The following is a 27,500-nucleotide window of genomic DNA, read 5'->3' as shown; positions in this document are numbered from 1 at the left end:
CACAAGACATGTCGCCCAGGCTACAGGTAGAGCAAGAAGGCCAACATGGCTCTGTCTAACTACATAACCTCCGACTGCTGTTATGGCAACCAAACCTTAAGAGAATACACAGCCATGCACATGCAAACACACACTTACATACACAAAGAGATGAAAGACCTCAAGACAAATGGAGAAGGGGTGAATGAAAATGAGCTTTTCTTGTCTAAATAAAAATAATTTACTCTGTTTTTTTATATCTGGACATCATTGTACCTTTACTGTTCGTTGTATTCATTCTGCAATAATATACTTGAACTTATTTTATTCAATGTATTGCACCATAACATGTAATAAGTGTTGTGTGCTTTAGGTTTGTTAATCCAAACATGTTCACACGCTGATTAATGGATCAGAACAACATGTGGTGTTTCAGAATGATTGTAAAACAAAGCATTTCCTGTTTAAAGCATAGAGCAGCTAATGTGAACCAGAGAATGCACTGCCTTTGCAGTAGCAATTTACAATCTAATCGTCTCATTATTCTGAGAAGCTAGCCTGCTCCAAACATGTGTTACATGACTTTAATTAAGTCAAATCCAAGAGCAGTATGTTTCGAAACTGTCATAGTGGCCCACAGTGCTACGGTTAAGTGAAATAATATAATAATAATATTAACTTTGCATCATATTTACTCATATTTAAATGCTACAGGATAACAAATACATATTTGTGTAAAAATGTCACGACTAAAACATGTGGCTGAACATGCAGCATGGAAAAGTGTTTTGGTTTTTTTCTTTACACATTTTGACCAAAGATTGCCCAGATACAGATCATATACATCATTTTAAAAAAGGACACATATAGCCAAATCTCAGGAACATTTTACTATATTTATTACCTACAGGACATTTCTCCGCTGACTTTCACCCAGGGGAACGGAAGTCATGTTTTTATATCGGACGTAGTCTATGTAAGCAAAGTTATGTAACGTGTGTCATTTACATACGCTGACACTGCACCATCTCAGGTCCTGAAGATTCTCCATGTTACATTCAATTTACACACACACACACACACACACACACACGCACACACACACACACACACACACACACACACACACACACACACACACACGCACGCACACACACACACACACACACACACACACACACACACACACACACACACACACACACACACACACACACACTGTATGTACCAACAGGATACATACAGTAACTGTGGTGTTGGAGACACATAGCAGTGATTTGTGACAGCTGTGTGCAGGACATCATGGGACAGCTGCACAAATACATATATGCACAAACACGTACACACGCATCCCATCAATGTAAAACAGACGTATGTCTGGCATTCCTTGACACAGGCCACAATTGATTAGTGTGATTTACAACATAACTCCCACACACACACAGTACACACACATGCAGGCGCTCTGTGTCAGTATAATGCACGCTTACTTGTGCGTGTGTGTGTGTGTGTGTGTGTGTGTGTGTGTGTGGTGTGCTGGTTTTGTAACAGGCCTGGGAAGTACAAAAACACTGAGTCTTATCAGGAATATGTGTAACGTTGTTTCTTCTTTGACAGGAAGTGACAAACTGTTCTCTGTCTCACAAACACACACACATACACACACACACACACACACACACACACACACACACACACACACACACACACACACACACACACACAGAGTCAGCATTACTTCAACATATTTTAAGAAATCTGCTGTTTATTAAAATCAGCTCATATCCAGGTTTATTAAGAAAAGCACATTGAAGCCTTGTGTGTGTGTGTTTTAAATTACAGACACCAAAAAAACCCAGATTGCTCTTTTAACACAAGCCCCCCATCTCGTGGTGTTTAACTAAAAATACCTCAAGTATAAGAGTAATAGGAGCTTTTCTTTCCAGGCTTGATCACATTATCTGTGTGAGGGAAAAAAGGAAATCACGCAGCACACAAAGCTACATTTGTACCCCATCACCCTGGGCACTGGGAACAAAACAATGGCTCGCATTTATCAAGCGAGATGCTAAAATTTGACCGGATAGCTTTTAAAAAATGCGCAAGCACCAAAAGGAGACATTTTGGGGTTTTTCAAAGAGCTCGAATTGAAGTATTTCCATACTGTATTTGAGCATGTGATGTTCCAGATGTTGATGGATGAGACGTTTCATTCAAACACTGAACTTAATTTAGTGGGGATAAAAGAAACACAGTTTGACATAGCTTCTATCTTTCAAAGAGTAAAGTATTTTTAATTTAATGCTTTGTGCACTACCAAACAAAACTATCTCATAGTCAAAGCTCATTAACTTATATATATATATATTATATTTATACATATATTTACATCCCCTATGAAGCTAGCAGCTTGTAAGGTAAAGCCTTGAGATGCTCCATAATTTCAATAACATTTCACAGTGAGTTTAACTTTAGGTCTGGAGCGATCATTTTTCAGTTTTTCAAATAACGGATATCCCATTTCGCTTTCATTCCAGAGGGACACAGCTTCAGCTTCCCGTGATGGAAGTCAGAGTCTTAATTGCTGAAATTCCGGGCTGAGATATGTAATGGCTGCTTTGGCTTAAGCCATGTGGTGACGACTCATACAGGACAGCCAAGTGAAATGAAGCCCATATCACATAAGGGAGTTATACGCACACCTTATTTTTAAAAATCATGACTGATAAGTGTTCAGTAATGCTCAACAATTAGTAGAATCACACTATTTTCAAGAACATGGTCTCAGTACACCCAGATAACATTTCCTTCAGGGCTAGATCTTTACCTCGATTAGGAGAGAATTTAGAGTAAAAGTAAAACAGCCCTGTGAATGTATTCTATTCACAGGGCTTGAGATATGAGTGTCAAGTGTTTCAGAGTAGATTCCACTCATACAGTAGCAGTTGCTGTGTATGGGGAGGCGTTTAACACGTGAGCTTATAATGGTCGATGAATCAATAGCTACATGTTAACCAATCAAGTGTCTATTGACTGAGTTATAAATGCTAATGAAAGGCATGCACACATACACACTCCACACCCCTCCTTTCTCTTTCTGTCTCCCCAACTGCTCGTGATTCTGTGTGTTCTTTCATTTAGTTCAATCAAAACAGAGACTTCTATTTATGTCGTTGCGTTTTGTGATGATTATAAGATAGCATGTGTGTGTGTGTGTGTGTGTGTGTGTGTGTGTGTGTGTGTGTGTGTGTGTGTGTGTGTGTGTGTGTGTGTGTGTGTGTGTGTGTGAGAGAGTGAGAGAGTGAGAGAGACTGGATATAACCTGGGGCAATGCTTGAGGCTAAAGCATTCCTGGAAGAGTGACAGAAAAGGTAGAAATGTTAAATGCTGACTGATGCTCTGTCTGCTGCTTCCATCTCTGCTGCTCTCTCTCTGTCTCCCTTCCCCTGGTCTGTGAATTTCTATAACTGCATGTCTTCCTTACACTCTCTCCCCCTCTATCCTTCCTAACTACCTGGGTAAGTATCTGTCAATCTGTTGAGTCTTCATACCTATGTACACTGCATTGACACTGCATCCCTTTTTGACGACATGATCTCATCCCCACTTGTCATGTTTTGAAACTTGTGCAAAAGCTTTTTGGGCAAAACTTTAACATGTAACAAGCGGTTAACTTTGTGAAACGGTTGGGTTAGGCTTAGGCAACAGAAGTACTTGGTTAGTATTAGAAAAGAAGATCACGGTTCGGGTTAAATAAAGTACGTTTGTTTTGTAACTTAATCTAGTGATATAACACCATGTTACTCAGAGGTGTAGCCTCATGTGACATGTCGTCACCAGTAAAAATAACCCTGCTTTTGGTTTCACACATGGGACACGAACATTACATTACAGCCGATCCCCTTGGTGTTATGTTTGTTTGACCCATCCATCACACCATAACGGACTTTCCTGCCCTGAATACTACGTCTGTTGCTCTGACCGTCTCATACTGACGTGGAGGGGTTTACATTAGAGTTAGTTGAAAGTCCGGTGCATCTCATACAGACTCTAAAGGGTGCCTTGTGCGACGGTATCAAGTCGACAACGCCCCTATTGTCCAAGCATCGGTAATTTATGCCCTGGGGGAGACCAGGTTGTTTTTGAAATACTTGTTTTTGGATGAAAAAGGACAAGAAACACAGGGTATGGAGATCATTTTTAAATGACATATTAATGGATCCAAGACAGACCATTAAATCCAAATCTTCTTGGAGTCATTGTATCCAATGTGAGGAAGATCATCTACCTCGGGCACAGTCACATTGCATCGCTTATGTCACTCTTTTAGCCAGAAGACTTGTTTTTTATCAACTGAAAGCAGTCTAACCCTCCCTCCTTTAAACACTGGATATGCTCTCATATAACATACAGATCATTTTAATGTTGTGTATGGCAACCCTGCATTACTTATCAGCTCGAGCAGCAGTTACAATATATATAGAAGTAATTTGTTTTCAACATTTGCTATAAAATTAGTGTATTCTAAATGGCTTGCATTCACACACACACACACACACACACACATACTCACACACACACACACACACACACACACACACACACACACACACACACACATACTCACACTCACACCTTGTCTGTTATTATTGTTGTTTGTTTGATTTTTTATTTTGTGTTTTTTTAGTTTTCTTATGTTTTGTGGAGACACCATATTATCTTATTAGACTGGATCTAGTTTTTTCCTTTTTTTCTTTTCTCTTTAAATGTGAAAACTAATAAACAAAGGGGGAAACATAACATCTGAATGTAGTGTTGAAACAACACATTTATATTGAGTTACTTCCCAGTAAATAAGACACAGTAAAAGATGTAAACAATAGCCTACTGGTCATCTCAAAGAGAAGCTTCATAACAGATCTGCAAATATGTTTTCCTTCATTCTGTTTTTTGCTCACACACCTAAGCTCTTGTAATTGGTCCTTTCTTGGACCACAGAAAGACTTTTAACATGACATTTCATGACAGCCCATTTCTTGTACATTTGACAGATGTTTCTGTTCCCGCTCAATTGCTAAAACATGTCAGGAGAAACTTGTTGTGTGATTGAAGTCTATAATCTATTATGTTCTGATCGATACTCATTCATATATTCCCTACTCTACAAATATGTCATGCAGTCAAGTCAGCAATTGATTTATAACTGATATTTGAAGTGTACATCATCTACTCGATCTAAGACAGCATCTCCTGTTTCAGGGTAATGTCTTCTAAAATGTTTCCAAATGAGAAGAAGTGAGTCCCACTGTCCCCGACCAAGGACATGGGTTGAAATGTGTATTTTGAAAGGCTTAAAGTGAACATAAACGTTATAAATTTGACCACTATGTATTCATGTCTTCTCATATGTATGTGTGTCTGTCTGCCTACTTCTCTCCGTCTGTGTCTTTCTCTCCCATGCTGTTGTTATGTCTCAAAGCCTGGCTTGTTGTGTGTCCAGAACATTTGGTTCCACCGGTGTGCTACTCTGTATAAACTCCAGATAATAAATGGTGGTGAGAAAATGAGGGACGTCAAAACACATGGGAGATCTAAGATGTGACACAGAGGAGGAGGAGGAGAATAGAGATCCTGTCTGATACTTCACAAATGCACAAGAAGAACTTTTCTAGATAAGATAAGTGACAGGAAGTAAAGGCGACAGAAAGGCTAAAAGGGGTCTAAGTATGTTCAAAACTAAATAGTTTGTATGGTATGTCGTCTAACCACATCAGAAGCAGAAGTGTTTGTAGATGTTCAGGGGTGAAAAGATTGCTGTGGGAACGATGGGTGATGGAATTTTTAAAAAGGGGATGAAGTTTGGTCTCAACTCATGAACTGTGTTACATAAATGTATGCATACAAAGAGAAATACATTGCATTTGAGAGAGAAGTTCAAACCCTGCCCACTTGCTCACCTCCTGCCTGCTTCCACTGCCCACACATTGCAAGAAAAGTGTGTGGGTGTGTGTGTGTGTGTGTGGTGTGGGGGGGGGGCGTTGGACGCAAATCAAGACATCAAACCTTTGCCACATTATTCTCTCCTCTCTTTTCGTCCCTCGTTTGTCTCCTTAATGGTAAAAGTGTCCAATCAACTTACAATGCCAAATCTGATCTGTGAAACACCGACAGAGCAGGTGGTTCCCACCAGAGCTGCCTCCTCTTTGACGATTAATATTTCTTCAGTGGAGTCAATTTGAATACTTCAATTACTTCAATTAAAGCAACTAATCGTACATAGTACGTGTGTTAGTCGACTATGAGTTTCTTAAGCCGAGGGCAGCCCTAGTTATGGTCTTGGCATATAGCTGCACCAGTGACAGTGGGGTGACGATGAATCCACAACAGTTCACCAGCTCTTTCATTCTCTCTGCCAGACCTTTTTAAGAATTCCTTTCTTTCCCTTTTCCAGCCCATCTCCTCCTAATTAAATGGAGTAGTGCCACTGACTAACAGGAAAGCCTGTTTTATCAGCACTCAGTCATTCCACTCATCCACGAGTGTCTGAGGGAGGAGGAGGGGTCCAACGCTACAGCAAAGTCTGCAATCATCAAATACCTGTTAGAAGCAAGGAAGAATCTTAAAGAACCGTTGGAGCATGATACCGCACAGCAGCAGCAACAAAGAGAGTCCTCTTCTTCTCACCTTTTTATATTTTCCACCTCCTCCCCTCCCTTCCTGGGCAAACCCAGGACCAAGTACCAGCAAGGGTCATATCTTTTTAATTATCTTCCCCCCCTTTGATTAATTATTCGCCGTGACAACGGCGCGTTCGTAATGCTTTTCACCTGCCGTCGCTGACTGACGGCCCCTCTGTTGAACTCAAAAGCAAACAGCTGCTGCCATGATCGCCTAGCAACGGGCTGGTGATGGATGAGTACCAGAGATGGATGGCCACAATAAATCACCACATCTGCCTTGGCGCTATAGAAACCTGGGAAGAGTGAGAGGGGAGGGGAGGAGGGGAACATACCAAGAAACCCAAAATGTAACTGTTCTTATTTAAAACGGTTACGGGCAAGTGGAAGGAGTTTAGAGAAGGAGCCATGGAGTTAGCTGCTGTTCCCTCTTGCTTCAAATGTGTCTTTAGTTTTACATGGAATCATGCACCACCAGTTACACAAATCGAACCTCAAAAATAAAATAAAAAAGTAAATGTTAGACTTCAGTGCAGTCCTATTTGTGATGTGATTGTAAACTGTATATGTATTGTAAAATATTAACATAAAATAATATACACTGTATGCGTCCTTCACAATAATCATTTCAGCACTAGTTATTCAAGTGTTGCCAGCAATAATCAGAGGCCACCTATTCACCGACTGTGTCCACATATTAAATAACACAAGTTATTTACTACGTGAACATGCAGAGTTGACAAGGGGTATCTGTATAAACTGGGTTTCAACTCTTGTTGTGGATGAAAAAACATGGGATCTGCTATTTACCATGATGTGTGTGCAGTGAGGCCTTCATGTTTTTGGCCTCAGTATAATTATCTGCCACTGTTAGCATGCTTGCTACATGACTGCCTCGTGTGCAATAGTTATGAGGAGGTTGTTTGGGGTAAGGATGGTTTTTGCCAAAGCTGCAAAACCTTCAAATGATTATAACCAATAATCCACACATGACAATCAGCCACTGCTTTATTTGTTTTAGTGTAAGACAGAACATTTACAGACATGTCAATGTTAATAAAGCTACTGCAGTATGTGGACTCTTGAAATTGCCTTTAGAAATTAGAAATCCATTGATTTTCATAATTGTCTGCAATCAGAGGAAACGGACAGTTGCTTTGAAATTTGAAAAAGGAATGCATGAAAGCCTCCGGTAACAGCACTGGGCTGTGAGGCAGCGAGGTGATTTTGACCTATTGGCCCCTGTCTGCATTGCTGGCCATGTGACATGGAACGGCCGTAAAACAATCACTTCAAAAGAAACTGCTTTAACTGATGGTTATCACTCCAAAGTAACTGTTTGAAGGTTCACCAAAAAATGTTAAATAAATACTAATTTGTGCCATGCATGTGTGTGGGCAGCCAGCAGGAAGTCATCCCTCTCAGTCAGGGCAGGACTCTACAACGCACGCTCTCTGGGCCCAACAATGCAGAAGCCTGAGGAAGGCTAAACTACTTTTTTTTTTTATTCCTTTTAGTTCAGAATATTATTGTCCATTGCCGTGGAAGAGGACGGATATAAAAGAGAGGTGTCCGTTAACATCGTTCAACTATCATCAACTCAACTCCAACCTTTCACCTTTCATCAGCCCGATGTGTGTTTCAACCTTTAATCTTTTTGTGTTTTATTTGCTGCATGATTTCGGTCACTTCTTCACTTCACTTCACTGTTATTCTTCTGTCCCTCCCTTTGTTGAGACCACGACTGCCTTCTCCTCCCACCGCCCTCCCCCTCCTTCACCTGCCGTGTCCTCACACACACACACAAACACCCTCGTAGCTGTAGCTCAGGTTACAGCTCTGTAGCGATCTAGTCTAAATAATATAGCAGTGATGAATGGCAGGGCCAGATTCATATCCATCAACGGGCTCTTTTTTTAAGGAGCATCCATCTTCTATAAGGCCTCTCTTTGAATCAGTGAAAAGAGAGAGAGAGACTGCGCTGCCCGAACCCATGGGACAGACTTGCACGCGGTTGTGAGTTTGTGTGTGTGTGTGTGTGTGTGTGTGTGTGTGTGTGTGTGTGTGTGTGTGTTAGATAAGACATTGTGACTGATACACGCCTGCAAGCAACCCCCGAGACACATGAGCATGGGAGAGAGACATACACAGACTGTTATTGACACACAAACTCACATGCGTGCCTGCACATGCATCAAGGAGATTAATGGAGCTATGATTTACAATCTATACTTATTTATGATGTGAAATGTGAGTAATTGTGTGTAAAATGCTATTTAAAGTTGCTATATCAATATCACATGCATACACTGTTTTTCTCCCAATCACCCACAGGGGATGTGGGAGGTAGCTGGGCCAAAACATTAGTGAATCTAGTCCAGCCGATTTCTTCTTCTACTCCCTAACTTCTCACACACTCACTCACTCATTCAACACCAATAATCCCCCTCTTTCTGTCCGTTTCTCTCTCTCACTCTCCCTCCCTGCCTTGGGGGGGGGGCACCTCAGAGGCTGCCCTACACACTAAAACACACATATGTACTTGTAAACACGCACAACTGCGTAAGCACAGACACTGCTGTACGCTCCCACACACATGTGAGGCCCTGGCAGGGCCCTGTTTGATAAATGACACACGTCATTGTGTCAGGAGAGAAGGGTGGGTCTGTGATGTATGGTGTGGACGATGAGAGGGGGAAATCGACTGTTTGGCAGTGAGACGGCGCTCGTCTGCTCTCCCTCCTCTGGTTTCTGGAAACCTCCGAAAGCACGCAGCAATAACATTCATGCATCCACATAAACGCGTTAACTCGCAAACGTTAAAGCACAGTCTAAAAATATATATATACGCACATGTTTAAAACCGCACCATATATTGTGTCTGAGTGAATGCGTGTGGGGCAGAGAAAAGACTGTCCTGCTTTTCCTTTTCAGTTTCTCCTCTTTCTCTTCTTGTGCCACTTTCTTTCTTTTCTTTCAAGCCCTTTTGCGTTCCCTGGCTGAGTTACAGAGAGGACGAGTTCATCGAGGAAAAAGAGAAGAAAAGAAGAGCTGGATCTGGGCAGGCGAGCGGCGAGGGGGGCGCAACCATATTAATCACAGTCCCGTTTGCAACAGAGATACTAGCATTTCAAATAAAACAGCCAAACCTAGACAAATAGCCTTAACATGGGGCTGTAACCTGAGCACCCTGCAGCACCACCCTGAAACTTCTCATAAAGTGGAGAAACAGAGAGGCTTCTGCTTTGTATTTCTTCCCTTTTTTTTCCTTTTTTCCCTCATCGACTATCTCTCTCCTGCCTCTTTTCTCTCTTTGTCGCTAGCAGGCGAGGTGGCTGACATCTGCAGAGTGCATTTAAAGAGAAAAAAATGTGTCAGAGGAGTGTGATGCACTCTTTTGCACGCATGCACACACACACACACACACACACACACACACACACACACACACACACACACACACACACGCACACACAGGCGGCCCCCCTTGCTCGGTTTCATTAGCTCACTGGCAGGGTGGCACTTCTCAAGCTCATTACTGAGGAAGGATTTATGGCGCGGCAGCCAGTGGCGGAGAAAAGGCATCTGTCAATAATTGCAGGGAGCAGCAACTCCCATCTCCACCAGCTTTGAAATCTCATTAGGTATGCAGTTATCAGGCATAAAGATCAAAAACATTACTCAGCTCCGACAGAAACCGACCAAGAAACATTAATTAGCAACAGGCCCTCGCAGTATAAAATAAAACAGCCTTCCTCCTCACTCCTCTCATCTCTCTCTCACTTTTTTCTCCCCCTTTCCAGCATGGTCGACTGTCTCTCTCTCTCACCTGCCTCCTCGCTCTCAACCCTCTTTCAGCGCACACGTAAAACAGACACAAAAACACACTCACAGGTGAGTACGCTGGTTTACACACGTGTTTCCTACCACACCCTTGTAAGACCGGACCACATCAAACGGTCCCCGGTTAAACCATCAACATGCGCACAGTCGCGAGGTTGTAGAGGGTGAGGATAACTCCCAGCATCTGAAAGTGATCAGGGCATGAAACAAGAAAGAGGAATAGGAGGGCCAAAGGCATGTTGGGCTGTCTTTTGGCAGTGACTGAGTGGTGACCATTCAGCCATGCGTGTGTATGTATGTGTGTGTATGTATGTGTGTGTGAGGAGTGAAGAGGAAGGCGCTGTCAGCCTGAGAAGGATGTCAGCTCGGGCTGGCCCTGATTACCAGGGCCTCAGACGGGTCCTCGCTGGCTCCCCTGCCTTTCATCACAGCCACCGTCACACACACGCATACACACACACACACACAAGACTGATGGCTGCCAGTCTCGTCTAGGTTCAGCCAAAGCCTCCGTGGGAAAGGGAAGCGAGGGGCTCTGATTGTGCGAGCGTGCACACAAACACACACATACACACGCTGTGCAACATAAAGACAACCCCCACTGAGGGTAAGAAGAAACCCAGACCTGGAGCCGAGCCCAGATGACACTCAAAAGATGCGCACACACACACACACACACACACACACACACACACACACACACACACATACACACACACACACACACACACACACACACACACACACCTTTTCTTCATACTGTCTCATCCTCCTACTGGCCCTGCAGCTCCTTAAACTCCAAGAGCTTTTTCTAGACACACACACACACACACACACACACACACACACACACACCTTTTCTTCATACTGTCTCATCCTCCTACTGGCCCTGCAGCTCCTTAAACTCCAAGAGCTTTTTCTAGACACACACACACACACACACACACACACACACGCACACACACACACACACACACACACACACACACACACACACACACACAGATGTGAGTCCTTAACAAAAATGTGGCGGTCATTTTAAGTCCAATGAGCGAGGCTGAAAGACTGATATCCTATAAATCGAGGTAAATTTTTTGGTGCCAAGTCTCACCTCCACAGACAAACTTGTTGCATTTGCTTAGTTGACGGTTTGCGTAGCATGCACATCAATAACGCGTCTGTTTATCGGCCTGTTATTTCGGCAGAAATTTTCATTTAGGGTCGATGCAGATATTTCATTTTAAAGCCTTTTCGGTCGATACCGATGACGTGCCGAGGTCATTGTGCATCCCTAACACACACACACACACACACACACACACACACACACTCACACACACACACACACACACACATTATCCCTTGAATGTCACAAGATATATAACAGGCTGAACATAAATATATAAAAATGTAACAGAAGCCAGTTGTCTTGTTGGAAACAGACCCGACTACTTGGCTGTCTACAAATTGTCATTCAGAATTTAGATCCAGTGTGTGATGATGAATCTGACCTGATTGATTTTAGGACATATTCTCATGATTCTGTGAGTGACAGTCCACACCAGTAACACTTTTTCCTTATAAAGCAGCTCTGGTCTAGTGGATCATAGGATCACAGTAAATACACATATATCTGCTTTGTGTCAGCACAGGAAGTGTGTGTGTGTGTATGTGTGTGCGCGGAGATCACTCCATTTCCTGTTTTAGCCGTTTTCCCAGGGTGCCTCAGTGTGGGCCCGTCAGCCAATGGGACCTCACAGCGAGGGGCTGCTGGTTGGGTTAGGACCAATAACTTTGCATGTCTATTATTACAGGTATGTTTAAAGTCCATTACATAGTTTAACAAGCTTTACAAGTGTAACGTATGTACATTTTAAATTTGTATATATAAATGTTTACATCTATTCTATTATTATTATTTCATGCTTTTGCTTTGCATAAAGTTTTTGCAATTAGAAAACTTCACAGCTATTTAATTATATGTGTGCATTATTAAGAATAGTATAAGAAAGATGTCTTAAACAGACACAAAGTATGTTTAATACATATTATTTTGCTTCTTCCTCTTTCCCTTCTTGTTATTGGAAAATTTAGGGACATAAATGTATTATTAATTCTACATTGTGCAATAACCCTCAAACATCTGCATCTGATGTTTATTTGGTATATGTAACTTCATGCCAAAACATTTAAAATAAATAAAAATACAGATGCAAATTCTTGAGCTCTGTGTGTCCTTTTCTCCGCAACCTCTCTTGCACTCTTTGCACCCACCCCTCTACAGACACAAGCCATTGCTCTCTCCGCACAAAATAATCTTTGGGGAGGAAAAGGAGAACAGGGAGGAGATGGAGAGAAGAGTAGGAGAAGAATTGGGAAAGGGGGGGGGAGAAAAAATGAGGAAAGGATGCAGCCTTGTGAGCCAATTTAAGAAATAACTGCTGATGCATCAGCTATTGACTGTTTGAGCGCTCGTGATAACGCTCAAGGCGAAACTGGGAGCAAAATGACAGCATCAACTGCCTGCAATAAAGTGCAGTGCGCCAGACCAAGGGAGCTCTAATTGACAGCTGTCAACCTAATGGGAGCCATGACGGAAGATTCTGGGAGAGGGAGGAAAAGAAACACTGTTTATAAACCATCAGCCACTTATCCTCAAGGAAAGGAAGGGGGGAGGAAGAGATGAGGGAGATCTAGCTCCCCTCCCCTCCTCCCTCTTCCTCTGTCTCTCTGTCTATGATTGTCGTTTGTCTACTTGCTTGCTTTTTCATTTGCTCCTATTTTCTCTTGCCCGTGCACATAATATTTTTTTTACAATCTCATTACCTTTCTGTCTTTCCCCTATGATAGAATATTTAACTATGCAACAGTTCTCCCACTTTATATCTTTTCTTCTCTCTTGTTTCATTGTGGCAGAGCGTGGTGGGGCAGGAGCACTGAGAAAAGCAGAAGAAGGCCATAACTAATCACAATGTCAGTTAGCTGCCTGGGAAAGACTCACTCTGCACAAAGTAATGCAGGGAGCAGGACTGACGACGTGTTTTCAGCTCGGCATACATGCAAAAGTTAAGAAACATGGTGAGCTTTAGCCATAGACTGGACGGTGAAGGCAGATTTGGGAGCATTTTAAGCGGCCGAGTTAGCTTACTGAATAAACTGGCGGTTTAAAAACCGTGGTTCCCAAACCTCTGTTGCTTGTGAAGCTCATTCTACAAAGCAGTGAAGAGTGTCTTTACTTCCTTATATTGTTTAATTTGCATATATCCTTTTGAACAAATCAAACTATAACACGTTTCACAAGAGATATCCAAAAAGAAAAATATCAATTTATGTTGCAAAATTTAGCTTTTAATTATTTTTTGGTCCTAAATTTCTAGTTTTAATCTTGCGAGCTCTTGTGGGGGTCTCAAACCTAATGTTGGGCACCACTGGCAATTAATTAAGAAACGTTCAAATGTAACAACAATTTGACAAAATCTGTTTAAGATCAACCGTACAAAAACAAATAATAATAATAATAATAATAATAATAATAATGATAATAATAATAATAATAATAATAAGTAAATATTATTTCAAAATAACAATGCAGATGGAACTTTGGTGATTACGACAAACGGGCAACAATATAAACCTGATTTTGCCATGGCAACTGATTCGAACGAAAGTCTGCGTCCGTGTTTCAGACCATTCAGGACGCTGACAATAGTATTATAACACATTTATATTTTCACAACTATCTGTAAAAAATGTAAAAGTGATTCTGTAGTTTGAGCAAGTTAATGAAGTAAATTGAAATTAAGAAAATTGTAATAAATAGTGAGATGTTAACCAATTGAAGGTCTGAAACAAAAAAAGGCTAAAGTTTGAGGCAATGACCTTATTTCAGCCTCCAGAGAAACTCTGCTTTTGATAAATGTTTGGTGACAACTCTATCGCACAATAAGTCACTCTAACGGAACACATAATGTTAAGGGTTAGGGAACCATGTACTTTGATTACACCTCATGTAGAAAGATATGTCTATCTGCCAATAGGTTCTAGCTATATCCCAGAATGATCAGATGAATGATCCCAGCACTTTAAAAAAAAAGAGTTAATGTGTTTCAGTCAGACTGAGATGAGAGGCAGTCGGGGCATGCACATGGAAAGGACCACCACCTTTCAGATTAATGGACTGCAGATGGAAAACTTTGAAGCGCTGTTATTCAAATAAGTCCACTTCATTAGAAATTGGAGTGGACGACTTTCACTTCAAGGATGAGTAACCTCTGAATTTCATCTTTCAATGACGGACTTTAGTGATTCTTCTACCATGTCGTGTGTGTCGTTTCCAGGCGACACACTTTGTAATGTTGAAGAGGGGCGCTGAGTGCAAAACACAAAATGCTAAAGTGAGAACAGCATGTACTGAACAAGATGATGTATATTGTACACAGTATATATAAAAAATGTAGAAAGTTAATATGAGCTACAAGTACTCGACAAAGGTAGCGCGGAACATACTTAGCGATTGTACAATATATTAACAAACAATACAGTGTTACCAGTCAGTACAACAGCTGCCTGAGATGATGTACAAAAAGGCCATTATAGGTGATAGTCGGCTGAAGCAAAGGTGTTTATAAAAATACATATTCACTCTCTTCATACAATTATCAAGAGCTTTTTAAAGCAGGTTAATTAGCTTCATTATATTGAGATGTTTCATTAGAGCGTATTGCCAGCCACTGGACGGGACTACAGGCTCTGATGTTGTATTTTTAACAAACAAGATCAGCTCTTGCATAAAATGTTCTGTGAAATAGCAAACGCTTGTGTGTTCGTCACAGCCGAACAATGTGTGTGTACGTGCATCGTGAGTGTACCCGCTCCCTCTTGTGAATCTGTGAGTGTGTGTGTGTGTGTGTGTGTGTGAGTGTGTGTGTGTGTGTGTGTGTGTGTGAGTGAGTATATTTAAATGGGCCACTGCATCTCGACTTAGATCCACCGCGAGTGCAACGTTAACACACATCAAGCATGATTAATCTCTCGCTCTCATCTACAATCAATCACACACACGCTCACACACACACACACAGAGGCAGAGAAATCACAGAAATCAGCTGCTTTTCCTCCTCGGCTGCCATCTATCTCTTGTCGGACAGAACCAGATCTGTCTTGATGTTAATATTTACATAAATCATGCTTAGCCTCTTTGGACACCATGCTGATGATAGGTGTTTCTGAAAAATCAACGCGGGTGAAAAATCCTCCCACTCCGGGAAAGTGTCATTGAGTAGCTAATAATGACCAGTGTCAACGTCATCAATCTGCAGGAGGAGAACAATACACCTTCACACACGCACACACAATGCTATTTTAACACCACGCAGCTGCTACTTACTGCTAAACATCCTTCATTTTCAATACTTAGAAACAATAGATTTGCAGTTGCACATGTGAGGATATAAGAAGTGTGGAATTTGAAACTGTAAAAATAATATATATGCAGGTAAAAAATATATACTGATTGTTTGATGTTCAAGCTTCCCTCTGATAACAACGATCTGTTTGGTCTCGCCTTGCTTTGAAGCCCACAGACAAAAGCTGGCCGCTCGCCTGAGCTTTGTCCTCCTCTGAAGTCAGGAGCACTGGGAAAATAAATACCCTTGTTCAGAAAATGGTGTGTGTGCGCACGTATACATGCGTACATAAGAAAGCCAGCGTGACTTACATACATGCGTTTTTAAGGCACGCCAACTCAACAATCACCTCTGGTCCGTTCTGGGAAAAATCAGCACCGCTAATTTTAGAAACGACCTGGATTAGCTTCCTATCCAGCTAGCGACACGCGCACTCATACCACCACTGTCCAAAGCCTCACCTGTGGTGGTGTTGAAAAAGCGAGTGGGGGGGGGGGGTCTGTGTGTGTGTGTGTGGGGGGGGGGGGGGGGGGGCAAATGAGGATAGTGTAAGATCAAGTTGATTACATCCAACTATGCCGCAGACCTAATTGGCGAGCGTGACAGTGTGCTGAGCTTGTCATCTCCAATCATTAGGCCCGTCAGAGATCCATCAGATGCTCGGCTAATTAGCAGAACGCTAATGAAGCTGGCAAAACAACTCCTCTTTTTAGACGGCTGAATGCGCCCCGTCGCTGGGGTGGGAGGAAGTGTGTGTGTGGAGGCTTGTTGGATGAAAAAAATGATAGTGAGAGAGATGTAGACTTATGTGTAGAGTCAAATAAATTGCTTATTTCTTTACGCCTCTACCCGAGCAGAACCCTGTATAAGATTTGACGCCATGTATGAGTGGATCTACATTATGGTCTGTTTAGGTAATGACCAATTAAGAACACATGAAAAGCTCCAAATAAGCAGATTTAAAGGAACTGTTTAATAAACACGCTGACCTTTAGCCAGATTTACGACTTTATGTCATTTTAACAAATTTGATGGTTGAACGAACCGCTGAAGCTTAGTATGATAAATCTGTTGTCTTTAACCACAAAACCCTTAAAGAATGCTTCCTTTTCTGGGGATAGAGATGCCGAATCAATGCCATAAAAGAGAGGAAAAAGAGTAAGAAAGTGGGGAACAAAACTTAAGGTTGGGGGTACTCTGCCCCCTCCCCAAGTTCCTAATCAAGGCCTATCATTTGCCATCCTCCCATAACTCTTGCCATCACTACGGCGCAATCAATATGTCATCACTCTTTGTGTGCCATGCAGTTCTCCTCAACCTTATAACTTGCAGCTGTGAGCAAGGCAGGGAGGAAGTAGGAGATGTGGGAAGCAGGAGGAGGAAGAATGAAGAGTATAAAAAAAAAAAGAAAAATAGGAAGCTGCCAATAGTCTAAAATGAAACTCGTCCTTCGCCTGTTTGTTCTCGTCCGCTCATCAAAGAAATAAATGCCTCATTTTCTCTCCCGCTCACTGCCGGCACGCTCCCTCGCTCATTCCAGCTGGATAAAAAGTCCTCTCGCTACGCATCCATCCATACATCCATCTGTCCGTCCACCCATTCCTTTACCCCCACCCATTGTGTCCATTAAGGCTAAAACATTTTGATCAAGTAAGGCCCTGGGCTGAGAATACATAAGTCTCTCTCTCTCTCTCTCTCTCTCTCTCTCTCTCTCTCTCTCTCTCTCTCTCTCTCTCTCTCTCTCTCTCTCTCTCTCTCTCTCTCTCTCTCTCTCTCTCTCTCTCTCTCTCTCTCTCTCTCTCTCTGTGCCAGCCTCTGATTGACCATTAGGGCCATTGATGAATGTGGCTGTCAGAGGGCAGACAATTAAATCAAATATGAAACAAAGTCTCTCTGACGGGCCCTTCTGATGGAGCAAACCAGTCTTCCGCCTCACGATTAGGCTAATAGTTACATTTTTCATACCACTCTATAAGTGTGTGTGCGCGGCAAAAAGTATTACATGCTTGTTTATATGTACAACAAAGTCATTCCAGCATATCTTCTGACTGAGCATGCACCACTGCACATATGTAATTATGAGCGTGTACTGGTGGGCTGCAGGCACATTCGGAGACTAGTTTTCCTTGAGAGTGAAACAAAGTTGCGAACAAGAGTGCGCTATGGCAAAATGGCTTACAATAAAATGTTAAAGGTCATGCATAAATCATTACTAATAATAAATATGAATGGTAATTGTTGTGTTTCAAAGCCACATCTACTCCAAAACAAAGGCTACACAAATATAAGGATTTGTTTAATTGACTGAAAATCTCAAAATTTGAAAAAAACAAATTATTAGTCTCGTAAATGATGTGATGAGAACACCAAAAAAACTCTCCCTCCCCTTTAATGGGAACATAAAATAAATGCCGAGCTCAGTTCTTTATCCTCGTCAAGTCCGAGGCGAAGGGGGGGGGAGTAAGAAATCAAAGCTAATAAAAGGAGGGTGGGGGATAGATACAAAGATGCAATTAAATGATGGTGTTAATGGCTAGAACTTTGTGAGGCCAGACGTGACTTCAGCAGGCCCTGCTTTGCTACCACAGTGAGCGAGGGAGGGAAGGTGGGAGGGGGGAGGGAGGGAGGGAAGGGTGATTTATTGACACTTATCGGGAATGAACAGATCAAAGGCTCGGCCAGATGACAGGCGATCAATCAGGCGTCAAATCAAAGATGGCAATTGTCCATTAAAGCTCTCTTCCAGTATACACTCCCTCCTCGGGCTGTGAAATAATCTTTAGACTAGAAGAAAAGTCTTTCCCAGAAACAGAAGGGAAGGGACAGAGCAGACCCCGATGAAAAGCAGGGATAGTAAATCTCTAAGATATGTTCAGAGAGGTTACTATATCAGAGTCTCAAAGGAATAATGAAGAAGAACAAACTCTGAAGAATAGTTTGTCTGTGAAAAATGTAGAAATACACTGATACGATGGGGGACCTAGAAAAGTCTTTCAAATTCCTGTACAGCAACATGATGGTGATACAGTATCACTGGTGGGCAGTCAAACATTACATTAGGGATGTTCGAGTAATGTTACAATGACAACAGAGAGAAGGATGTTGATCATTCAAGACAAATGTGGTTAAAGAGTCCACTTCCTGTCATTTATCGGGATGTTTTAGAGTTATTCTGACTTCAAAGTGACAGTCAGCTGACCCAAACCTCTCCAGTACACATCCTTAATTCCACAGTCAATATCTGGGAGGAGGAGGAGGAAGAGAAGGAGGCGCCGTAGAGGAGTGAAAAGAGGTAGACGGAGACCCATGAAAGATCTAGTTTTCTGACTCGAGGAGAGAAAAATGAAGAATGGAAAGAAGGAGGAGGAGAAAGGAAAAAGGCATTTCACATTGAGCACTCTCACTCGCTTTTCTAGGACACATGCACTGGTACGCCGAGGCTGACCTGTGACCTTTTTGAGAGGCACTAAAATGATTGTTCTAACTGCCGGGTCGCAGCTGTAAACATCCAAACCGGCTTTCCTAACACACATGTATGAAAAGTATAAATAATCTAAAAACTAACAACTATTTACCGTATTGAATAATCTGAGCATTAATGTTTTGTGTATAAAACATCAGAAAATTGCGAAACATGCTCATCACAGTTTTCCAAAGTCTCGGGTATCTTGTTCTGTCCAAGCAGCAGAAAACCCAAAGAGATTCAATTTGCAGTCAAAAGAGGAAACTACAACTGTTTGACATGTTGTCTCATAAAGTGACCCAAACGATTAGAGATAGAGATTACATTTTCTGTTGATGGACTAACATCATTTCAGCCCTACCATAAAAGGAATGACCTTGTTTACTAATTACACTTGAAGAAAAAAGAAAAATGTGGAGTTAAGGGTCTTTGGAATTCGTACAGAAAAACCCTTATAAGGTGTTATAACAGAAGCATGTGGTTGATTCTGCACATAAGAAAGAAGAATTATGACAGAATTGATGGGATCCGTCTATTATGAGAAGGCAAAAGTTGTGTTGAGGGCACTGGAGCGGTGGAAAGTACACACGGAGTGCTGGATGTGTGCCCTTTCCTTGTTAGTTTACAGTAGACAACAAAATATGTTTTTGGTGATGGAAATAATAATGAAAAATAACTGAATAAGGGAGACGAGGAGGAGGGAGGGGGGGGGGCAAAATAGAGAGAGGGTGAGAGAGAAAGAGAGAGAGGTAAATTGCATTCGAATCAAAGCCAGTCCGTACCTGCAGCGCGCCGAGGCGCCTCCTGCTTCCTCCGCGGCATGTCGGCTTCGGGGCCCCGGCAAGGAGTTCTTCTCTGGCCCCGGTGATTCGATGCTGCCTGGGGGATCCGCAGAGCTTTGATACACAGTTTCCCCCCCTGGGTGCGCTCTCAGGGCTCCCTCATAGATCGGAGTGGGTGTGTGTAAAGAGGGGAGGGTGTCCAGTTTTCGAACACAAAACAATATATCAGATGAGATAGAGCCAGTAGATGCGAAGATAATAAAAAATAAAAAAATAGAGGGATATATCAGCGTGACTCCTCCCGGTTGTCTGCGCTCTGTCGGTCGCTCGGTTCTCTCTCTCGCCCGCTCCGACTTGGATGGACGCGGTGTGAGCAGGAACAGAGGAAGCTTCGCAGTAGAAAAACAGAGTATGGGAGGTTTATAAAGCGCCTTGTGTCCTCCGTGTGATCCTCTTTACTTGGCGTTGGAGGCTGCAACAGGCGAGCTTGAAGGGACAAAACCAAATGATCGCGTCAGTCAAAAGTCCGCAAACAAGGGAACAACACATCAAGAGCTGACACAACTGAAGCCCTGCGCCTCTTCTACGGTTCAACCTCTCCGCCGCTGATAGGCGTCACGTAGCTCACTGTCTCTCGCTCTCTCTCTCTCTCTCTCTCTCTCTCTCTCCGTCCCTCTCTCTCTCTCTCCCCCTCTCTATCTCCCCCCCTCTCTCTCTGCCTCTCTCACCCCTCTCACTCTCTTTCTGTCAGTCACTGCCTTATTCTAGCCCCGTTTATTCCGAACGAGCGGGCTAATCAGAAGCTTTTGCGTGTGCTTTGAAAATGTGCGTAATGTCAGTCATATTGCAGATGGACACGCAGACACATGGTAGCCTAAGAAAAACACATACAGTAATATTCACAAGCACACGCAGGCTGACAGCGTGATCTGAACGGAAATGCATACTTACTTTACGGGCTGATCCTCCGCCGCGCTATCCATGAGCTTGTTCGTGTTTCCCTCCCGGTAATCACGCGCAATTCAAAGCCAATAGGTGTACCAGCTGAAACGTGCCTGAAACCATCTCATAAAAATCCATTCGGCTCTGGCAAGTCCTGCTGGTGGTGAGAATGAAGAAGAAAAAAAAGCCACATGCAGCTTTTTTCAGTTTGTTATTCTCCGGACCGACAGCGGAGGAGAAAAGAGGAGGAGGAAGAGGAGGAGGTGACGACCGGGATCTGGTCACTACGCGCTGCCCTGCCTGGCGCTGCTACGATATTTTGTCCGAGAGCGCTTTGAAAATTCCGCTGAGGGCAAGTCACACAGTCAGAATGCTTGCGTGCGCGCGTGCGAGCGTGTAACTGCGCGCGTGTGTGTCAGTGTGTGCCTGAATCGATGAGATACGTGCTTGATTGGGTCTCCCTTGTTGTAATAATGTACATGAGGAGGAGGAGGGGACGGGCTCAGGCTGCTCCCATGCATGCAGGCTGGAGCGCACAGGTTCCACCGAGCTCTAGCGCCTTCTGCCAAACACTTTATTGGCCGCTGGTGGTATTTTCCTCCCGTTTTTTCTTTACGTGGCCTGATAGGAGCTATTTAAAACAGCCATGCAGCGAATCAGACGTGTCTCCCAACACTGCGCTCGGCTCTCCTTCCTGCGCCTCAAGTGACCGGAGAGGCGCAAAAACCCTCACCAAGCGCTGTCCCTTTTATTTGGCACTGGACGGAATAAAGTTATTTTTTCTTCACAGGTAAGAGGAAAATTCTCCTTAGTTGAAGGTTATGCAAATATTTTATGGAGATGCTCCTTTTTTCTCTCACAGTGTTTCGCCTTACAGTGAGGAATAAAAGTTTGTGGATTCAACTGTTGGTGAAGTGGATGAAAAATATTCTCCTGTATTTTTCAGGCAATCCTCAGGGATGACTTCGCGGCGGTGAACACAAAGGATAACGGATTCTTGAAGAGGGAATTGAAGAACGAGGGAGAGCAATGAGGGTGAGTTGCCAAAGGCTGTCTTTCTCTCACCTCCTGTCTTCCTCTGCGCCAGATGTGCTGCTGCTGCTGCGCCTCGCCTCTAGCGCTCATCAATAGCCGGAGAAACGGCTTTCTCTTCGTCGGATCCGCAGAGGGAATCAGATCTCCTCAGCCTTTCTCCACGTGTCGCTCCTCGGGTATACCGGGGTGTCTGTCCCTTCCCACTCCGTTCACTGGGCTCGGTGGAAGGTTTGGTGATTGGTGACTCTCCGCCGATCGAGGATGTTTTCGCCCTAATCTCGCCGCGACTGTGTGCGCCGCTTCACCACTGCATGCCGTTAGATCCGCCCAAGCATCTGTCCGTCTTTCCATTGGCGCATCCATCAGTGTCACACACACACACACACACACACACACACACACACACACATACATACACACACACACACACACACACACACACACACACACACACACACACACACACACACACACACACACACATATGCTGTGTGCACATTCCTTGTGAAACTACAATCCCCCCTCCCACCCCACAGTGTACACTCAAACATAACACTAATTCACACGCGCAAACACACACAACGCGCCCGCGCTCGCTGGAGAGCTCTCCTCTTCGTGTGATTGACACAGCCCACTTTCTTAAAAGCCCGTCAGTGAGCGCGCTGCGTTTTTGGGTGACATTTTCTCTCCCAAATAGGAGTCCGAGTGTTTTTTTTGTTTATTGTTTTTTTTGTTTCTCTCGTGTCGCTAGCATTTTATTCTCTTTTATACATATATACAAGAACACTACTTGTGTCAAGTGGATGAATAACCCTGAGACGTGGAAATATTTTTACTTCTTCAATATCAAACATTTCCAAATATGTCATGCCAGGCTCAGCGGGGGTTTTCTGTGCTTTGCGCTCCGATGAAATTAAACTTACATTTGTTTGCAATATAATTATGTTCGTGAGAGAAGCACATGTCAAGGCAAGGAAATGTGTCTTTATTTATAGAGCATTTGTTAAAACAGGTTTATAATCGGGATGTTTACCTGCTAAGGTGCCAAGGCAAATGCGAATTATGCCTTTTGGTCAGCACCACAGTTCATCGCAACCTTTTTACGTTATTAATGAACTGAAACTGACAAAGTCGATTCCCAATTTCTATAGCCAAACATCAAGTGCAAGTGGAAGTGTAATATGTTTCAAATCTGTCAAATGTACTTACTTTATTTTATTTTATTAACTAGTTTAAGGAAATATAATGTTAGTTGGTCCATCATGTTCTATGTTTTTTATTAGTGCAGCACAGATGTTGAAACATTAGGATATCTCTGCTCGGTTTTGAAAATGAAACTAGTGTTTTTTGACAAATCTTGGCTGAAAGTGCTGATTGTATTCGCTAATGGGGATGTAGACATACAGACATGACCCAATATGCCTAGTTTAGAGAGAGAGAGAGAGAGAGAGAGAGAGAGAGAGAGAGAGAGAGAGAGAGAGGGAGAGAGGGAGAGAGAGAGAGAGAGGGAGGGAGAGAGGGAGAGAGACTCATACAGTTGCCAAAAACACGGATACGAAACTCAAATGTAAAATTACATATATACAATAACTATTCATTTAAATTCGTGTAATCCAACAATTCAAAGTATTATATTTATTCCAGTCTGAACTTGGTTTAGGTAGGCAAACAAAACTTAACACTTCCTTGTGTGCCAGATATGTTTGTAGGGATTTCAGTCAATATGAATTTTTTTGCAAATTGTGACCTTTAATTTTTGTTATGCTCGTAACATGGTGAACATGAAACGGTTGTAGCTGCGCAGTTTTACCTTTTATTATGTCCAACCTTCGATGTGCGAAATACAATCACGACGTCAAAGTAGTGTTGAGACCACAAGCATGACTTTGGAATATTATATGTAACGTAATACAATGATACTAATGACTTGTTGTCGATGCCATATAGCTTTATTTGCATGGTTGTTATTTTCCCATGTTATCATCATTCCACTAATAACATTCTTACATTTTTATTCATTTGTATGAAACCCAAACACATTAATAATATTTGTTTTAACGTTTCTAATTATTCTGTTTGAAATAAAGTCAGTCTTTCATTTTTTAAAGGTAAGATTATGAAGTCAGTGACGTGCAGTGTGTGTGTGTGTGTGTGTGTGTGTGTGTGTGTGTGTGTGTGTCTGTGTGTGTGTGTGTGTGTGTGTGTGTGTGTGTGTGTGTGTGTGTGCATATGTGTGTGTGTGTGTGTGTGTGTGTGTGTGTGTGTGTGTGTGTGTGTGTGTGTGTGTGTGTGTAGATAAAGGCACACAGATTATCCATCTGTGGCCCACGATATTAAAAGGTTTACATACAACTTTCCAAAATACTTCCAAGTTATGAAAGCTGTGGATTGAAACCAAACGCTGAGTAATAAGTTCTGAGCTGTGACACGGAAAGTAAGTCAATGTTTTAAAACATGTACAGCTGCTAATTGCTGATATTTCCCGAACTCTTGGATGTATGTATCTGTCTGGAATCGAAGTTTGTCGATGAGGAGATTTGCGCTGTAATTCTGGGTTTGCAGTTTACAGTTTGTCTGTGAACCCCATTGCATCATTATCTTTTTTTTCTTCTTCTTTTTTTAAAGATTATTGTGAAAAATAACTTTATGTCAATGGCGCAAGGATGGGTTTGCGCACATGCAGATATGCGTATCCTGTTTTTCTTTTTTAAAGTTTATGAAAAGTTTTGTTTTTTAAATAAACTGCATGAGCAAATCAACACCATTTAAATTAGTGTCACACTTTTACCACACAAAAAAGCTACTGCATTACGCAAATATTAACCAAAGTCAGATATTGTTAATTCTTGCCAGTGGGCCTGTAGGATAAATATCAAAGTATAGCGCTGCTGCGTTTTCATGTTCTCACTGATATTAAAACTAATTTAATTGAACTGTGACATTTAAGTTCCACTGGCGACATGGACAGATTTACTTCTTCCCTCTAAAACCAATATGCATCATATAGAGAAATAAATCTGTGGTGACATATTATGGACGCGCTGGAATTATAGGACGCGGAGTCTATAATGGCAGGCTCGCGTATGAATAAGCGCGTGGAGCCAGAGCCTCTTTAAAGGACGTGGGTAAAATGAATAGATGAAGTGATGAAGTGATGAAGTTAATTATAAACAATTAAAATATTGATTCCACCGACAGTTAAAGAGAGAAAGCTTAAAACATACCATCAGTGTGAGCACAAGCACACACCTCCAGATGCCTACAGGCTTTAGAGCGAAGCCATCTAGTGTGTGTGAAACCTCTGTTTTACGCATAAAGGACAGTCATTTATGCCGGTGTTCCCTCAGTATCCCGGGTGGTGTGTGTGTGTGTGTGTGTGTGTGTGTGTGTGTGTGTGTGTGTGTGTGTGCGTGTGTGTGTGTGTGTGTGTGTGTGTGTGGGGATAAGTTGGGCTATAGTGAGGGAATCGGGACCTCGCCTCTGCCTTCTGCCGCTGCTGTCTTTACGCACAAGTCGGAGCTCCAAACTCCTCTCCACGGACGCACGGCATGGCACGGCTTTAGCACTCAAGCTGGACTGAGTGGGTGAGTCCAATTTCGATCCTGTCGTTTTATTATTGATGTTATTTAGTACTAAAAAGCCGAAATTGGGTGAAGTCACATAGATCATCTTAGCACGAACATAACGCGCGCAAACATACACACAAACAATAATATTCAATGTTTGTTTTTTAAAGATTGTATTTTGCTGACATACAAACACACAATTAATCACATGGATGTATCATGAGAAAAAACATTTTTTATGTTTCATTCATAAACTTTCTTCAACACAGTATAAGCAGTAAATGCGTCTTTTGGTATTGGACTTTTAAAGTTCCAATGCCATATTCTATTAGCTGCGGGGACTTTGTCACAGTCCAGATTTAAGGCTTTAGTGAATATCCGCCCCCCTCCTCAAAACGCAAATACATGCGCTCGATTCGGTATAAACAGGGGGAGGTTTAAAACACAACTACTGTGATTTATCTCTGAGCCTCACCACTCACACCATTCGCGAGTTACTCTTTTTTTCTTCTCCTTTTTTCTCCTTCTACGATGAACACGTTGGCGTGGAGAGGCGGCGTGGCGCACCGGCTTCACGGCACACTGGTTTCTAGTAGGCTGGATAAAGAGCCAGGGGGAGGGACAGTCCGCGAGGCAGCTGGGGGAAAACGCAGGGATAAAATAAAAAAAACCGAGAAGGATATGCTATACCCTAAACCTTAAACTATAGCACAGCCCCTGAATCTGTTCATCTGTTCAACATGAGACACACGTGTGACAATAACTCATTAATATATTTCTGAGGTGTAGGTCACCAAATGAGCATATATATGTCCAGTTTAATTGGAAGCATGCTTGTATTCTATGATTAATTTACTACATTGAGTCTAAATACTGCTAAAAATACTTTTTCTATAAATACGTATTTCTCCTTCAGTATTAAGAAAATTAAATTTGGGTACAGAGAAGATTGGCAAAAAAAGTAATCTCTTTATTAAGGTGGGCAGGCTTACTGTCCACAAGCATCCTTTCAACTCTTTCTTTAGTTTTAGTTCCTTTAGTTTAGTTTAATTTTTTTCCTCCCAGAAATCTGCTTTTTGTCACCCTGCTTTTGATTTTCCTCCTCTCAGCCTGAGGCCTCGCCTGTGGCTGTTGGCCAATGCCTCCTGCTTTTCCCACCTCAGTTTGAGACAGACTGTTTTATTATGTAGTGTTAAGGTTTCATCGATAACTGAACGGCCACCTCTAAAACTCTCTGCTGATGGTGGTGTTCAGAGAGAGAGAGAGAGAGAGAGAGAGAAAAGGAGGCCAGGGTTGGACTCTCCTCAAATAACCTTAAAAGTTTGAAAAAAGGTCCTACCAAAAACAACACAACGCATTGACATGAGAAGCTGAAAAAGATTGAGTGGATGCTCTCTTTCTCTCTCTCTTCCTCTCCCTCTCCCCTGTGCCCCCCCCCCCCACCTCCTCCTACCTAGTTGGGTGAGCTGCGGAGCTAGCAGGGTTGAGAGGGCAAGTGCTGACCAGCCCTCTTTCTTTCTCTGTCTGCTGTTACTAGGTCACCACACACACAAACACACGCACACACACACACACGCATGCACACACATCTCTCCTTGCGGTCAGTGTTGCCACCAGGGAGAGGGGTAATTTAAGCCCTCCTTGATGTAGCCTATTCATCACTGTCCTGTGGTCCGCGCTTCAAAATTAAAGTCTGATCTACAAAGTTAGAGTGAAATGAGAAAAAAATTGGCAGAGGTCACGAGGGCCAGGCCAGTCAAAACACAAAGCCGCGTCTCAGCTGGGCTCGTATGAAGTGCCTTCATTAT

General features: G+C 42.6%; 1 protein-coding gene and 1 long non-coding RNA gene across 3 annotated transcripts in view; one reads left to right on the top strand and one right to left on the bottom strand.

Annotated features, from left to right (window-relative positions):
- The window catches only part of tshz3b (teashirt zinc finger homeobox 3b), a 39,492-nt gene extending 18,258 nt beyond the window's left edge, over window positions 1–21,234 (bottom strand). Inside the window, exons 1-2 of one of the 2 annotated variants that reach the window (XM_029461156.1) lie at window positions 21,101–21,234; window positions 20,150–20,635 (exon numbers count right to left, since the gene is read on the bottom strand). In XM_029461156.1, the coding sequence (XP_029317016.1) occupies window positions 20,150–20,189 (40 nt within the window). In that variant the 5' untranslated portion in view covers window positions 20,190–20,635; window positions 21,101–21,234. Of the gene's footprint in view, window positions 1–20,149; window positions 20,719–21,100 lie in introns of those variants that run through there. The other variant, XM_029461149.1, reaches the window with a different exon arrangement.
- Window positions 21,235–21,309: 75 nt separating this feature from the next.
- The window catches only part of LOC115027683 (uncharacterized), a 21,762-nt gene continuing 15,571 nt past the window's right edge, over window positions 21,310–27,500 (top strand). The window contains exons 1-2 of the long non-coding RNA XR_003834392.1: window positions 21,310–21,881; window positions 22,038–22,126. This is a non-coding gene — a long non-coding RNA (uncharacterized LOC115027683). The remainder of the gene's footprint in view (window positions 21,882–22,037; window positions 22,127–27,500) is intronic.

The sequence above is a fragment of the Cottoperca gobio genome, chromosome 3 (genome assembly GCF_900634415.1).
Source record: "Cottoperca gobio chromosome 3, fCotGob3.1, whole genome shotgun sequence".
In the NCBI taxonomy this organism is placed as follows: Eukaryota; Metazoa; Chordata; class Actinopteri; order Perciformes; family Bovichtidae; genus Cottoperca; species Cottoperca gobio.
Note: the sequence above shows the minus strand (reverse complement) of the source record. Positions and strands in the feature narration are given on the sequence as shown.